Source organism: Lonchura striata, chromosome 19 (assembly GCF_050655825.1).
Source record: "Lonchura striata isolate lonStrDom1 chromosome 19, ASM5065582v1, whole genome shotgun sequence".
Lineage (NCBI taxonomy): Eukaryota > Metazoa > Chordata > Aves > Passeriformes > Estrildidae > Lonchura > Lonchura striata.
The window spans coordinates 5,383,338-5,399,533 of NC_140721.1; the positions used below are offsets into that span (position 1 = coordinate 5,383,338).

General features: G+C 48.3%; 1 protein-coding gene across 8 annotated transcripts in view; it reads left to right on the top strand.

Annotated features, from left to right (window-relative positions):
* MYO1C (myosin IC) overlaps window positions 1–15,822 on the top strand; it is a 50,065-nt gene extending 34,243 nt beyond the window's left edge. For 5 of the 8 annotated variants that reach the window (XM_085557407.1, XM_077787506.2, XM_077787508.2 and 2 more), the window contains 29 exons: window positions 614–812; window positions 2,225–2,305; window positions 2,954–3,133; window positions 3,330–3,428; window positions 3,648–3,761; window positions 4,219–4,290; window positions 4,494–4,613; window positions 4,822–4,904; window positions 5,505–5,610; window positions 5,928–6,008; window positions 6,342–6,433; window positions 6,985–7,079; window positions 7,215–7,261; window positions 7,497–7,577; window positions 7,727–7,832; window positions 8,299–8,416; window positions 8,645–8,758; window positions 8,928–9,004; window positions 9,113–9,181; window positions 9,425–9,509; window positions 9,706–9,865; window positions 10,738–10,821; window positions 11,893–11,986; window positions 12,096–12,151; window positions 12,571–12,706; window positions 13,235–13,305; window positions 13,546–13,643; window positions 13,807–13,906; window positions 14,380–15,822. In XM_085557407.1, the coding sequence (XP_085413533.1) occupies window positions 614–812; window positions 2,225–2,305; window positions 2,954–3,133; window positions 3,330–3,428; window positions 3,648–3,761; window positions 4,219–4,290; window positions 4,494–4,613; window positions 4,822–4,904; window positions 5,505–5,610; window positions 5,928–6,008; window positions 6,342–6,433; window positions 6,985–7,079; window positions 7,215–7,261; window positions 7,497–7,577; window positions 7,727–7,832; window positions 8,299–8,416; window positions 8,645–8,758; window positions 8,928–9,004; window positions 9,113–9,181; window positions 9,425–9,509; window positions 9,706–9,865; window positions 10,738–10,821; window positions 11,893–11,986; window positions 12,096–12,151; window positions 12,571–12,706; window positions 13,235–13,305; window positions 13,546–13,643; window positions 13,807–13,906; window positions 14,380–14,406 (2,845 nt within the window). In that variant the 3' untranslated portion in view covers window positions 14,407–15,822. Of the gene's footprint in view, window positions 1–613; window positions 813–2,224; window positions 2,306–2,953; window positions 3,134–3,329; window positions 3,429–3,647; window positions 3,762–4,218; window positions 4,291–4,493; window positions 4,618–4,821; window positions 4,905–5,504; window positions 5,611–5,927; window positions 6,009–6,341; window positions 6,434–6,984; window positions 7,080–7,214; window positions 7,262–7,496; window positions 7,578–7,726; window positions 7,833–8,298; window positions 8,417–8,644; window positions 8,759–8,927; window positions 9,005–9,112; window positions 9,182–9,424; window positions 9,510–9,705; window positions 9,866–10,737; window positions 10,822–11,892; window positions 11,987–12,095; window positions 12,152–12,570; window positions 12,707–13,234; window positions 13,306–13,545; window positions 13,644–13,806; window positions 13,907–14,379 lie in introns of all 8 variants that reach the window. The other 3 variants (XM_085557404.1, XM_085557406.1, XM_085557405.1) reach the window with 1 other exon arrangement.
* Window positions 15,823–16,196: the final 374 nt, after the last annotated feature.

Sequence of the window (16,196 nt, forward strand, 5' to 3'; positions counted from 1 at the left end):
TGTGGCTGGGTTGAGGTCCTGTCTGCTCACAACACAGAAATGAAAGAAAAAGCAGCAAAGGAGGAAGCAGAAGGGCAGGGCCAGGCTCTGTGCAGGGAGAGGAAGTGGGGCAGAGGGGATCTGCAGGATGCTCCTTAATCTGTGGTGGCTTTTCCAGCTCTTCCCACCATCCAGGAGAAGCTCTGGAGCCACCCAGACAGCAAAATTCTGTTGTGACCTTCTGAGCGTTTCATCACTTAGAAAATAAGCAAGAAAAAATACCAGCAGAGAACGAGGTGTTTCCTGAGTGTAAAACTTTTCTGTCCCACGGGACCAGTGTTGAGAGATCATTTATATTTAGAAAAGCCAGTTGATCTGCACAATTTAGTCTACTTCTAACTTTTTTTGTCAGAAAAAAAAAGTCAAAAGAACAGTCTCAAAGAATTTGACAGTTTGTGTCGCGACCCTGCAGAAGGCTGGCTCGGTGGTGAGGTGTGAGCAGAGGTGTCCGTGCTGTCCCGTGTTGTCACCAGCGTGCAGGAGCTGGGATCTCAGCCAGCCCGGGGCTGTTTTTGGGGGATGTCTGTGCCGGGATTTCACGGGCAAACCCCTGATCCGAGCTGTCCCCTTGCAGCTACGCCATCGCGGACAACTCGTACCGCTCGCTGCGCACCGAGAGGAAGGACCAGTGCATCCTCATCTCCGGCGAGAGCGGCGCCGGCAAAACCGAGGCCACCAAGAAGATCCTGCAGTACTACGCTGTCACCTGCCCCGCCAGCCAGCAGGTCGAGACCGTCAAGGACCGGCTGCTGCAGTCCAACCCCGTCCTGGAGGTACCTCCCGCCGAGTGCTGGCCCTGGGGATGCTCCCGGTTCCCCGTTGGGGCGCTGGGGACAGCGGGACCCCATGGAGCGTGACACGGCGTGTGCTGGGAATGCCGGCTGGGCACATCGGGGGGAATCCCGCTCTGATTCCCGGCCAAAGCAGTCCTGGCCTTGCCAGCCCTCCAGGAGCAGCTGTGGCACGGATGGGGTTTGGGGACAGAGGGGATTTGGTGTGGGAAGAGCTCCGGGTCGCTGCAGGGCTCGGCAAAGGGGCAGCTCAGACAGGCTGGGCTCAGTTTCTGGTGCTGTGGTGTCCTCTAGTGTCCAGCCCTGGCTGCGTGCAGTGCCGTGAGATATCCCTGTGCTCTGTGTCCCTGTATCCCTGTGTTCTGTGCCCTGTGTCCCTGTATCCCTGTGTCCCTATATCCCCGTGTCCCTGTGTCCCTCTATCCCTGTGTCCCTATATCCCTGTGTCCTGTGCCCTATATCCCTGTGTCCCTGTGCCCTATATCCCTGTGTCCCTATATCCCTGTGCCCTATATCCCTGTGTCCCTATATCCCTCTATCCCTGTGTCCCTATATCCCTGTGCCCTATATCCCTGTGTCCCTATATCCCTGTGCCCTATATCCCTGTGTCCCTATATCCGTGTATCCCTGTGTCCCTATATCCCTGTGTCCCTATATCCCTGTGCCCTATATCCCTGTGTCCCTGTATCCGTGTGTCCCTATATCCCTGTGTCCTGTGTCCCTATATCCCCGTGTCCCTGTGCCCTATATCCCTGTGTCCCTATATCCCCGTGTCCCTATATCCCTGTGCCCTGTGTCCCTATATCCCTGTGTCCTGTGTCCCTATATCCCTGTGTCCCTATATCCCTGTGTCCCTATATCCCTGTGTCCCTATATCCCTGTATCCCTGTGTCCCTATATCCCTGTGTCCCTATATCCCTGTGTCCCTATATCCCTGTATCCCTGTGCCCTATATCCCTGTGTCCCTATATCCCTGTGCCCTATATCCCTGTGTCCCTATATCCCTGTGTCCCTATATCCCTGTGCCCTATATCCCTGTTTCCCAGGCGAGCTCCCAGCAGCAGGAAGCCTGCAGCCCCTCAGGCAGTGACAAACGGCTGTGGTGGCAGAGGAGGCTTGGGAAGGGCTGTCAGACGTGACATATGTTCCCAGCAGTGGACTGGCATTAAAATCAGCCTGCAGGGGGATGGGGGTGTTTTCAGAGGATGTTCCATCTGCACTGCTTGCACAGGGTGCAAAGATCAGCCTTAGAATTCAGGGAGCAATCTGTTTCCTTCTGGGTTTCCAGGAAGGAAAATCCTGGGCTGTAAATAAATAACTGGCAGCTTCACCCAAGTGTTATAAATAATCTGACTTGGTACTCACTTAATTTTCTCTGATCGTTTTCATTTCAGGCCTTTGGAAATGCAAAAACCCTTCGGAATGACAACTCCAGTCGGTTTGGGAAGTACATGGATGTGCAGTTTGATTACAGGGTAACTTGGAGTCTGGTTTATGTGTCAGGACTGGTCCCAGTTACAGGAGCTCTCTGTGTTCTTGTGTTTTTGTGTGTGTGCAGTGAGTGCTTTGCATTCCCTTGGTGACAGCATAAGCAGAGCCTGTGGTGGCAAAATTTGGGTCCAGAGGATTTCATGGCACTCGCTCTCCTTTCATTCCTCCCTTATTTCTCTGTATAAGGAGACACTGAGATCAAACCCTTTTATTTCTAGGGTATTTTATATAGGTAAATCCGCATAAAGCAGCTGAGACTTCTGAAGATTATTCCTGTCCTGTGTAACTTTGCACAGAGTTTGTGTCCACTCTGATCCCAACTGGCCAACACCAACACGGTGGGCAGTGCAGGGGCTGAGGAGCTCAGCACTGCCATCCTCCAGGCCTTTAGGTCTTCTTTAATCCCTCCACACTCAGTTTTGGTGCTTTCCCTCTGTGGTGATTTCCTAGAAGGAATTTTAGCACTCAAAGCACCACCGTGCTGAAATAGAGCTTATGGCACAGAATGACAGAGCATTTTCTGTGTTTTTGTGGGCTTTTGCTTCTGATCTTGTCTTTGAACAAACAATCAAGAAGCAGAAACATTTTCCTCTCTGTTGATGAACTCTTTCCACGTGTCTGGTTTGGTTTAGGGGGCTCCTGTCGGGGGCCACATCTTGAACTACCTCCTGGAGAAATCCCGAGTTGTGCACCAGAACCACGGCGAGAGGAACTTCCACATCTTCTACCAGCTGCTGGAGGGAGGGGAGGAGGACCTGCTGAGGAGGCTGGGCCTTGAGAAGAACCCACAGCAGTATCACTATTTAGTAAAGGTGAATATTAACTAGAATTCTTAAAATATTGTATCACAGGGTTGGGATATCTCCAGTTGTTGACTTTGTGATTTCCTTCCCTCATTTCAGAAATAACTCTGAGGTGACTGCTGTAAGAAGAAACACACTGTATTGGGCATGGATAATGTATCATTGATGATTATTTACTTATTTATATCAAGCTGTGTCTTTTTAGGGTCACTGTGCAAGGGTCAGTTCCATAAATGACAAAAATGAGTGGAAGATCATGAGGAGAGCCCTGTCAGTTATCGGCTTCAATGACAGTGAGGTGGAGGTGAGGTTTAGCAGCACAGATTTTCCTACTTTGAAGGATTTTTTCTGCTTTAATTTAGGATTTCTGATTGAAATCAGTGAATCAATTAATAGTTAATGTATTCCCCACAAAAATCCTGAAAAATATATAAAATGCTTTCCTAAAAAGTGAATTAAGACAAAAAAAATTGCTGTGTGTTCATTCCATCATCCTGATGTCTGCCTGTTGCTTCCATGGCAGGATTTGCTGAGCATTGTGGCCAGTGTCCTGCACCTGGGGAATGTCCAGTTTGCTGCTGATGAGCAGGGGAATGCTCAGGTCACCACAGAGAATCAGATTAAATACCTGGCCAGGGTGAGTATCACCAGTGAGGGAGATGTTACAGGAAAGGTGAATTGTAGAGGATTCCTTCCTTTGACCTTAATACCATCATAAGACTGTGATATAGAAGTTCTCATAAATTTCACTTTTATTTCACCTAAATAGAATGTAAATATTATCATCAAACCCATTTAATTGACAACTTCTCTATTTACCACCTGACCCACCCCTGCCTTGAGGCTTCCACAGTGAGGAACAGACTCTGGGAATGAGTTTTAAAGAAAGAACCACCTTAGTGCCTTTGCTTGGTCACTTCCTTCCAGCCAATTCATTTGTTAGCTCATATCCCTGCCAGAAAGGAGGCAAGGGAGGGATTGATGCTGCAGTTTTGTTCAGTGTGAGTGGGAAATAAAGGGTTGTTTCACTGGGCTGGGATTTTAGGAGAATGCAATGTACAGCTCCATAAATTAACTGAATATCCTGCATGCAGCTGCTGGCAGTGGATGGCTCTGTTCTTCGGGATGCACTGATCCACAAGAAGATCATAGCAAAAGGGGAGGAGGTAAGAACAGGCCCTGGGGATGTGGGAGCCCGATGGGATTAAAGGAATTGGCTCTGCCAGGAGGCTGTCACTGCAGGGGTCCCACTGGTACCTGCTGAGCATGAGCAGGGTGCTTTTGAGTGGCTGTTGAGTGATGATGAGGCAGGAAAAGGGGATCCCTTGGTTTGGGGGGTGCTGAGGGGTCTCTCTGCTCCTGCCTGCAGCTGGTGAGTCCCCTGAACCTGGAGCAGGCAGCCTACGCCAGGGACGCCCTCGCCAAGGCTGTCTACGGCCGCACCTTCTCCTGGCTGGTCAACAAGGTCAACAAATCCCTGGCTTACAAGGCAAGTGAACCTTCTGCTCGTTGAGATCCAGCCAAACTGAAAGCAATTGTCACATCTTTCAGCCTCAAAGCGAGTTCCATGCTTTTAGTCATTCCTAAATTCATTTGTTTTCTGAATTGTGGAGTAAACGCTGGGATTAGATGATGGAGATCCAGGCGTGGATCATAGCTGTGAGTAAATACCACATTTGTTTTCTGCTCTGCTGCAGGAAGAGAAGTTTCCAGGCTGGAGAAGTACAACAGTTCTAGGATTGCTGGATATCTATGGGTTTGAGGTTTTCCAGCACAACAGGTTTGTTTTGATAAATTCTGAATTACATTATTCAGTTTATGGTGTTTTCTCTCCCTTGTGAAACAAGACTTTGTTCTATTTCTTAGTAAGGAAGGTGGCATTTAAATGTCAGGACATCAGGTGAAAAACTGCTAATCACATGGCTTCTAACACAACATCCAGCTAATAATTTAGCATTTACAGCTGTTAATGGTGCTGGTATTTAAAATCAGCTGTTGTTTTTTGGTTGTATTCATGCCTTATGTTGAGCTGTGCCTTTGTCCAGCTCTCCAGCCCAGGGCTGGCTGTTGTGGCATCTTCCCATGGTGGTGATAAACCAGGGATGGGACTGGCAGAGTCTGGAACCTCCCTGGCAGGTGGCACTGAACCCAGACTCTCAAATTTGCAGTGTTATTGGGCCTTTATTCAAGGCTTTTGTGTTCCTCCATGTTCCATCCTTCATGTCCGTTTTCCTAAATAATAAACTTACTAAATGCATGCAGTCAGTAAATAAACACATCACAAAAATCTATTTCTCTTGATTCACTGTATCCCTGCTCTTCCCACTGTTTGTAGCTCCTTCTTTACAAACAGTGATTATTTTCTGATTTCTCTTTGCAGCTTTGAGCAGTTTTGTATTAATTATTGCAATGAAAAGTTGCAGCAGCTCTTCATAGAGCTGACCCTGAAGTCAGAGCAGGAGGAGTACGAGTCCGAGGGCATCGCGGTAAGAGCCCAAATCCCCCTTCCCTCTCCTTCCAGAGACCCTGCCATGATCTCCAAATCAAGGAATTAAAGAATTTTCCTTTTTCCCTTCTTTTTGAAACCCTGGTAACTGTGTGAGACAGCTGGAAGTGAGTAATGCCATCCCAAGCTTTTATTCTGATTTTAATAGAGGCAATGTCAGGAAAACAAATGTGATGAGTGAAAAAGCTTTGACATAAAGATTGTTTAAATTGGGTGCTCTCTGAAATGTTCTGAAATTTACATTTCTTTTCCAGTCTTGAGTTGTTTTCACCTAAGTGTGATTTCTTGTCTTTGCAGTGGGAACCAGTTCAGTATTTCAATAACAAAATAATTTGTGATTTGGTGGAAGAGAAATTCAAAGGCATCATTTCTATTTTGGTGAGTTGAAAACAGTTTTGAAGGAAAAATTTTGGGCGTTGTAGTGGAAAACATGGGGAAAAATCTGTTTATGTTGGAAGTATTTGAGGAGGTGGGAAAAGCAATAATACACTAAATAATGACACCATTAAAAGTCATTGCATCACCTCCATGGGCTGTGGGGAAAGCAGCTCCCAATCCAGGCAGTCTGTAAGGAGGGAAATGTTTTCCTTTTCAGCTCAAGAATTCTTCATTTATTGAGCTAAAAGTTGTTTATCTGTGGAAAGGCCAAACTAAAGGAGAGTTTCAGAGGCAGAGCCCAATCAGAAATCCCTGGAATTTGTGTGTTTGTAGGATGAGGAGTGTCTGAGACCTGGGGATGCCACAGACACAACGTTCTTGGAGAAACTGGAGGAGACTGTGAAGAACCACCCTCATTTTCTCACGTGAGTGTTCTCTCAGCTGAGGGATTCCAGTGTGTGAATAACATCCTCACTGTGCTGGGTCCCACATAAAAGATGGTAATTTTCTTTTACAGAGAGATTTGATTGATATTTAAGATAACATAAAATATGTTGTCAACATTAAGTGCCTGACTGAGCTTCAGACTGCAATAGGGGCAACAAAACTTTTGTTACTGACTCACTTCTCATGTTGCAGATTATTTACTCCAGTTTTGGAGCTCCAAATGTCTGTTTATTCTGAATGTCCTGCTTTTGTTCTGAATGTTCAGTTTAGGATGTCTACATCTTATGTGCACACAGAACCACTCTGCAAGGAACACTGAAATTTCCCTTTTAATTAAAACATAAATACATTTAATGACACTTCTGTGATGTGCTGGTTGATAACTTTATTTACCTGAAAATCCCCAAGTCCAGTTTGCATTCCTTGCTCACCTCTGCACAGTCCTGCTCCAGGACTGAATGTGCTGGTGCTTTTTGAAGTGAATCCTGCAGGATTTTGTTTCTCCTGAGGGTGTTTGCTCCCTCCCCAGGCACAAACTCGCTGACCAGAAGACACGCAAGTCGCTGGGGCGGGAGGAGTTCCGGCTCTCGCACTACGCTGGGGATGTCACCTACAGTGTTGCAGGTAACACAGAAAAACCAAAAGTCTGCGCCTTAAATACATCCCCACATCATTTGATCAACCAGATTAATTTCAAATCTCAAATCCCTGCCTTGAGGCCCCAGTGGAGCAGCCTGAGTGGTTTGTTTTTTCTTCCAGGTTTTCTCGATAAAAACAACGACCTTCTCTTCCGGAACCTGAAGGAGGTGAGTGTGGAGAGAGGAGTTGCCAGGACAGAATGGGGAGTTGGGTTTAAAATCAGGTGGCACCTGAGGGAAAGGATTCTTCTAGACTCCACCTGGAGGCTGTGTGTCCACAGGGCTGCGCTCTGAAAAGACTGATTGAGACCCCAGTGTTCATTTTGTTCTTTTAAATAGTTTTGTCCTCAGGTTTCTCTGGTAGTTCTCTGTACTTCATCTCTGAAAACATCTCTCTCTGCAGACCATGTGCAACTCGGAGAACCCCATCATAAACCAGTGCTTTGATAGGACAGAGCTGACAGACAAAAAGAGACCTGAAACGGTGAGAGCTCCAGAGCTGTGGCCGTTTCCTTTTCTGAAACATGAACTCTGACATGATCTGAATGTAAACCCCTCATGTTGTATTCTGCTGGTTTGTAGCCAGCTCCAAGTCATCCCTTCACGTGTAGTTTTCTTTTTTTTTTCTCCTAGGCAGCAACTCAGTTCAAAAACAGCCTCTCCAAACTCATGGAAATCCTGATGTCCAAAGAACCCTCCTACATTCGCTGCATGAAACCCAACGATGCCAAGCAGGCTGGTATGGCCCAGGGATTGCATCCCAGTCAGGGAGGCACAGAAAGGAGCCGAAAGATTTTGGGTTCATTTTGGGGCTGAGCTTCTGTAGGGAGGGGGATGGCAGTGCCAGCAGCCAGGAATCACAACAGGAGCACTGCTCTTGGGTAGAGGAAGGTGGTGGTTAAAGTAAAGAATTACTGACCTGTGTAAATTCATTATAATCACCTTATTCTCCCTCAGTTGTGGTTCCTCTATGCATAAAACATCCCAAAGGAAAAACTTCATTTTGGAACAAAATATAAATAATTAAAAAGGGATGGGAGGGGAGAAGGCAGGAAACACAAAATTGTGTGGCACTTGTGCTGTGAGAATTCATTGGAGGTTTAAAATAATCCCGTGAGACACAACCAGAGCTGAACGTTCCCCTTCTCTAGAGCAAGGGGCAGCTGTGCACTGATGGTGTTTGTCCCTTTCCATGCCCTGCCAAGACCGATTTGATGAAGTCCTGATCCGACACCAGGTGAAATACCTGGGGCTGATGGAGAACCTCCGGGTGCGCAGAGCCGGCTTCGCCTACCGCAGAAAATACGAGGTTTTCCTGCAGAGGTGAAGCTACTTTGGAGTTCTTTCCTCTGCTGCTCCCACTCCCTGAGCTTCATCCCATTGCTGCTGAGGCTGGGAGCTGTTCTGAACAGCACAGGGGCAGCTTTACCACCTAGAGGGGTGGGAAGTTTGGGCTGTCTCCCTTCCCATGACCCCTCTCCCTTCCCTTGATTCTCCTGCTCCTTGGATTGCACTTCTCTCCCTGAGATTTCCTCTCCTGCCAATTCCCAGGTACAAATCCCTGTGTCCAGAGACGTGGCCCACATGGGATGGGCGGCCCTATGATGGGGTGGCTGTGCTGGTGAAGCATCTTGGCTACAAACCAGAAGAATACAAAATGGGACGGTCAGTTCTGTGTTCAGTTTGAGGTTATGAATCACTGCATGTCCCTGTTGTCCCTTTGAAATGAAGCTTCTCTAGATAATGGGGGAGGGAAAGATTACAGAGCCCAAAGGGGATGCCAAAAGCACGTTGCTCCAGTATGCAAAATGTAATTCTGCATTCCTATTTCCAGAACAAAGATTTTTATCCGCTTTCCCAAGACCTTGTTTGCCACAGAAGATGCTCTGGAAGTGAGGAAGCAGAGTCTGGGTGAGGCACTCACACTTGCAGTAAATTTCTATTTTAAAAAGTTGAGTCTTTTTCTACCCAAATGTGCTTGGTCACAGTTGCAAATTGCTGCTTTTCTTGCAATTCCAGCCACAAAAATGCAGGCGACGTGGAGAGGTTTCTACCGCCGGAAGAAATTCCTGACCATGAAACACTCAGGTATGAGACACAGAAGGAGGGAGAGATGTTCCCCCAGCAGCTCCCACAGCAATTCCCATCCTTTTACTGACATTCATCCCATGTATCAGATTACTGAAAACTCATACTCTTGCCCCCATGCCCCTCTGAAAGCTGGTTATTTCCAGAGTGGGTTTTCCTGAGCATTTTTGGTGCCAGTTTTGTGTGGAGTCAGTCTGGGGATGAAGGAGCTCCCTTAATGCAAAATCTTTGTGTTATTTTTAGCCATCACCATCCAGTCCTGGTGGAGGGGAACCCTGGGACGCCGAAAAGCTGCCAAGAGGAAATGGGCAGTGGAGACAATCAGGAGGTGTGTGAAGAGCAGCCCAAGCCCTCAGACATCACATCCCTTAACAATCAGATGCTAAAAATAAACTTTCTTGTCACTACAGAGTTTTTTTTTAATAAATTACAGCAATTAAATAAAACTCAGGAAATAGAACCTTTAAATAGCACTAATTTGGATGACTTTTAAAATTTTCTAACAATATTTTCCACACCCACAGGTTCATTAAAGGCTTCATTTACCGGAACCACCCGCGGTGCCCAGAGAACGAGTATTTCCTGGATTACATCCGATTCTCCTTCCTGATGAACCTCAAGAGGAACTTACCAAAAAATGTCTTGGACAAATCATGGCCAACTCCTCCCCCATCACTCTGTGAGGTGGGAATGAGCCCTGGGATGTGGGAGGGGAATCCAGGCCCAGAGGATTGCAGCTTCTTGGAGTGTGCTGCTATTGCAACACCATTTTCTCCTGGGCTTCTCATCCATTTCTGAAATTCCCTTCCATTTTCTCTTAACAAATTCAGTTCCCTCTGTTGCTGTTATTATCCTGCATCTGTTTGAATTGGTTTATCTGCTCAAAACAAAATATTGCAGAAAACCCAGTTACCTTATCCAAAGAATTGTTTGGATGGAAGGTACAGCTCATAGAGAAAGGCAAAAAATCAACTATTTTTATTTAATTCCTGGTCAGGAAACAGCTTTTTAACCCAGCAGGGCATTTTTTGCAGTTGCTGCTCCTCTGTTGGGTGTGTCCCTATGGGTTTATCAGTGTTCTGGGCTGTTGGGTTTGTCCTTGTGGGTCTGTCAGTGATTCTGGGCTGCTGGATGTGTCCCTGTGTGTCCCTGGTTCTGGGCTGCTGGGTGTTTGTCCCTGTGGGTTTGTCCCTGGCTCTGGGCTGCTGGATGTGTCCCTGTGGGTTTGTCCCTGGTTCTGGGCTGTTGGATGTGTCCCTGGGGGTTTGTCCCTGGTTCTGGGCTGTTGGGTGTTTGTCCCTGTGGGTTTGTCCCTGGTTCTGGGCTGCTGGGTGTTTGTCCCTGTGGGTTTGTCCCTGGCTCTGGGCTGCTGGGTGTTTGTCCCTGGGGGTTTGTCCCTGGTTCTGGGCTGTTGGATGTGTCCCTGTGGGTTTGTCCCTGGTTCTGGGCTGTTGGGTGTTTGTCCCTGGGGGTTTGTCCCTGGCTCTGGGCTGTTGGATGTGTCCCTGGGGGTTTGCACCCAGCTCTGACCGTGCCCTCTCCCGTGCTCCCCGCAGGCGTCGCAGCTCCTGCGCAGGCTCTGCATGCAGAACATGGTCTGGACCTACTGCAAGAGGATCAGCCCCGAGTGGAAGCAGCAGGTACTTTGCAGGGCACCTTTGCAGGGTTCCCTGACATTGCCAAGGGCAGAATTCTCAGGGAATGGAGGAGGGGAGCAGCTGGATGCGAGGGCCAGGCCCTGCCCTGGGCATCAGGGCAGCAGTGGGGAGCTGAGGGATGGGAATCGCTGCTTTCTGGGGTGCCACAGGAGTGTCACTGATTTGGGTTTAGGTTAGACACAAAACACTAAAAGCCTGGAACGTGCACAGAAGAGACGCCATTCTATACATATTTCAATAGATACTATTTAAACAGGCTGTGGAGCCAAGGCCCCACATAATTTCTCTATTGAAAAGCCCTGCTACTCTGCCCATGGAATCTAAAAATATAAGAAGCTGCATTATTCTGCCTGTACCATGTAAAGTAGAGAGTAAGAATCCTGCAGACACAAACCCAGTCATTTTCCAAACAGAGAAGTTACAGGAACCATTTCAGCTGCTCTGTTGTAGCTAAAAAGAATAAAAATGATACTGAGATTTGAGTCATCTCATGGAAAGGTAGGGGGAGGGAGTTTTTGTATTAAAAAAGAGCTCAGTAAAGAGAGAGAATAGATGTTGGCTCTAACTGCCAGGAGGGTTTTTCACTGCACCATCTCTCACCTTCTGCAGTGCATGGACACCTGGAATGAGAGGCTGGGGCTGAGCCTGTGATTAGGGACATGGGATTAACTCAGCTCAGCAGCTGCTTTCCCCCAGCAAACCAGACTCCCTGATCAGGAGCCTCTTTTATCCCCATTTTTCCCTGTAAATCATCCCAGGTGCCTTGTCCTGTGTCACTGCTGTATCCCCAAGGACAGCAGTGGGGATTTCCCACTTTCCCAGCCCCGGGTTTGCTCTTGGAGCAAAGAGCCCAGCCAGGGCTCAGGTCACTGACAGGGGCTGGAGCTCTGCCACCTCCAGGGACTGAAAGTTTAGGGTGACTCCTCATCCAAGCAGGGACTGAATTATGACTGCTAATAAAACCACAAAGGGAACATCTCTCCTAACACAGATGTATCTTTTTAATGAGGAGAAATTTTATACTAAATAGGAACACTTCTTTTGTCTTTGCAGTTGGAACAAAAAGTAATTGCCAGTGAGATTTTCAAGGGTAAAAAAGACAATTATCCTCAGAGTGTTCCCAGGCTCTTCATCAACACTCGACTGGGTGAGTGGGGGTTGCCAAGTTTAAAAGGAGGAAGGAAGGGGGGGATTAATGAACTCTTTTCTTGCTGGAAATTCCTTTCTGACCCCCCATGTTTTTGGTTTTAATACAGGTAGAGAAGAAATAAATACTAAAGTCCTTCAGGCATTAGAAAGTGAAGCACTTAAGGTGAGAGATGTCAAGCTTTTGTCATGCTCCCAGTTATTCAGAAGAAGGGCAAATTAGATCTCTGGAGAAAGTACAGCAAGAATTTTACATTGTCCTCCAAAGTATTACAAGCTTAATACAGTCTGGGAAGAGTTGATGGATTAGAAAGTGGAGATTTGGGAAGTTTAATGATGGCAGTTCAGAATTGAACGGGTTACAGCTGGAGGGGAAGAGGGAAACCCCCAGAGTGACACCAAACCTGGGTTTCCCAGTCCCCAGGCAGTGCAGCTACCAGGGTATGTCCAGAGCTGCTCTGGGGCAGTGAGGAAGTTCTGGCACAGAGAATTTTTTGCATTCCTGGTTTCCCAAGCCCTGGTTGGTGCCTGCTGGGGGCTGGCAGTGTCCCAGGAGGGATCTGGCCCTGCTCACTCGTGTTTCAGTATGCAGTGCCCGTGGTCAAGTACGACAGGAGGGGCTACAAGGCGAGGGCACGGCAGCTGCTGCTCACCCAGAGCTCGGCCATCGTGGTGGAGGAGTCCAAGATCAAGCAGCGCATCGACTACTCCAACCTGACAGGTGGGAATGGCACAGGGATGGGGCTGGGCACTCCCCTGACCCTGCTCCTCAGCTGCACTGTCACACGTACCACTACAAACTCCCATTTATCTTTGTCCTGGACAAGAATGGGATGAGCTGATCCTGGCAAGCATTTTAGTGTCTTGAAATTGCATTTTTCTAAAATGAAGCTCCATAAAATGTCACCAAAATGACTCAATTCATCTCCCTCAACCCACCCTCAGTGATTTCCTAGGGTCTGGGAAATCCCAGAATCCCTGCAGGGATTTCTGCAGGGTCTGGCCATGGGGGAGTTGCACCATTGCAGCACAGCAGCTGCCTGAGCCACTGCTGCAGCTTTTGGCCCTTGCAATATCTGACAGGGGCCCGATTCTTAGGAAGGGGGAACTGCTGAGCCTGCTGCAGTGTGGGCCCTGAAGCCTCTCCAGCCTCTCAGCTGTGCTGGGTGGGAGCAGTTGCTGCGTTCCTGGAGAGGCTGTGAGCCCTCCCAGGCCAGGCAGTGCCAGTGACACTCCCACCTCTCCCCAGGCATCTCAGTCAGCAGCCTGAGCGACAACTTGTTTGTGCTGCACGTGCACTGCGAGGACAACAAGCAGAAGGTACTGGGGGCTCATCCCTCCCTCCTCCAGGGAGCACATCCACCTGGGAGGAGGGGGTGACAAGGTGACAGGGGTGTGACTTTGTGCCAGCTCTTTCACTGGCATTTCCCTGTGCTCTCAGCTGGGGCGCAGCAGTGCTTGTTCATCCCCTCTGGTGATGTCCCTGTCCCTTACAGCAGGGGTTAGTTTTGGTGCAGTGACACCAAAGCCATGATCCTAAAGCATGGACTCTCCTCCCAGGGTGATGTTGTCCTGCAGAGCGACCACGTGATTGAGACACTGACAAAAGCAGCTATTCTGGCCAACAAAATCAACAACATCAACATCAACCAGGGCAGGTGAGTGACACCAGGGCCTTGCTTCTTCCTGTACCCCATCCAAATGTACCCAACCCACCTCAGCCAAGGCTCCAGAGCACATCTGTTGCAGCTCTGTCAGCACCCAGCTCCTGGAGAGTCCCACAGGCTCACCAGGGCTGTTCTCACCCTTTGCTCTTCACAGCATAAAGTTCACAGCGGGACAAGGCAAAGAAGGGATCATCGACTTCATCTCGGGATCAGAACTGCTCATAGCCAAAGCCAAGAACGGGCATCTAACAGTGGTGAGTGTGGGCTGGGGATCACTTACCCTGGACCCAAACCAGCATTCTGGCATGGGACACATGCCATGGGATGTTCCTGCTACCCCAGCCTTTCCCCTAGTTGGAGCTGGGCACAGGGCTCCTCCTCACACTCAGCAAGGGACTGTCCTCACTTTTTACTTCCACCGCCAAGATTCATTTTACTCCATAGCAAAACAAATTTTCAATACATTTAAAACCTCAAATAAAATCCTCTCCCCTTCTCAGCTTGTTTGTGGTGATCCTGGCAGTCAGATCAGCCCCACAGCTGATTTATGCACTGTCAGACCCCAGCTTATTCAGAAATAAATCCAGAACAAATCCAGATTGCACTGACACCCCTTCCCGTTAGAATCAGAGGGTTGCCCATCCTCTGAACAGCCTCAGCATTTTGAGGAATTAAAACTTTTACAGCACATTTTGAACACACTTTCAAACCTGTCCTTCTCCTGCAGGTCGCTCCTCGGTTGAATTCCCGATGATAAAAAATTCCCTGCTCCAGGACCTTTCCCTCCACGGAATTGGCTGAACATTGCTCCCAGCAAACCCCCCTTCCTCGCTTTGCTCTTTCTGTTACTACCAAAGACCTGCACTTTGAGAACAACCACAAAATACATCCTTGCTCTCTTGTCTTACTCTCAAAGTCCCAAACAAAGGCCTTCTCCTCCCCTCCTGACCCGACTGAACGTGGGGTCCAGCACAGCATCCCTGCAACCACAGCTCAGGACCTTCAGCTGGGCTTTGAGGGAGAGTTAAGCCCTGATGGAAATGACCAAAATTTGTGCTTGTCATCACCAAAAAAAAAGCACAATCAGAAACCAAGTAACTCTGCTGCTTTCTCAGCCAAATCACTGAAATGCCAAACTTTGTATTCAGAATGTTTTATGAAGAATTTTGCTCAAAGATGTTTTAATGCTTTGTGTTACAAATATAGTGAAGCCATATTGTGTAAATGAATAAAATCTGTAAATACTTTATAGCCAAGGATGAGATGCACTACGAGAGATAGAGTTGATGTGGAAACTTTTATGTTTTAGATTTGGAAATTCTGTTGGTTTTAGTTTATGGTTACAAGGTATAACCTGAAAAACCCATAATGTAACTTCACTGATCAGGAGCCAGAGACTTTATCTTTTTTTGAAGTCAGCTGTCCCATTTCTTGCTCTCTATTTTTATACCATAGGAATTTTTCATATCCACACAAACACAATGTAATACAAACTGCAGAGGTTACACTGCTCTGGGCTGGCCATGGGATGAACATGAGCTTTCCCCCCCCCTTTCTTTCTTTCCCTGTCTGGGAGTCCCCACTGCCCCTTCCCCACACAGCTCCGCAGGCTCAGAGCAGCACCTTCAGGAAAAACGGCTTTTCCTCTTCTTCCTAGCCATAACTGGAAGTCTGATTCCCACAGTATTTATACCAGTGCCTCAGTGCTGCCTGACCAGGGAGGGCTGGGCACTGCTGCTGCCCCCCACAGCTCCAGTGACACAGGGGCTGGGTGCTGGCTGCAGCACAGGTTCCTCCTCAGCACCTTCCTTCAACCCCAACAGCTACAGGGTGCACGGCTCCATGGGGAATTGCTGCTGCATCCATAGCACAGCTCCACAGTCCAGCCCGTGCATCCTGCTCTACTTGCCTTAGACACCCAGCCCCTGCATCCTGCTGCAGCCACAGCCAGCCCTGAATGCCTCTCACCCACTGCTGCCTCTCTCACAGCCTCAGCTCTGTCTCCTGCTCTGGCTCCTGACACGATGCCATTGTCCAGCCCTGCTCTTGGCTGGAATGTGGGATACACTGCAGGTCATCCCCAGATGTGCTCAGTGTGTGCAGAGCACGCTGCAGATGTTGTGTATAACCTCTGCCAGACTACGCTGAATAAATTTTTACAAAAAAACAACCCCTGTGTCCTTGATGCAGCTTCCTTCCATGGTTTGGGGGGGTGGTGGGCTGACCCCAGCCCCAGCTCTGTGTCCATTCCAAGGAGCAAGTTATTCCCAGCAGAGCAGATACCCTGTGTCCCTTCTCTCCATCTGTGGCACTGCACTGGATGAGAAGTGCTGAACAGCAGGTGAGAGGAATTCACCAACCATTTCCCAGGGATTTATATAGGGAAAGACTGGATAATAGGGCTGCTCCCAGCAGCACAACTCACGCTCAGACCAAATCTTCCTTAGCTCCTGTCTGAAGAACAAGGCTGCTCCTGCTGCTCTCTCCCCCTCCAACTGTTCCTAGTACAAGCAACAAAGGAAAGTTATTCTTCTAAAAGAAATT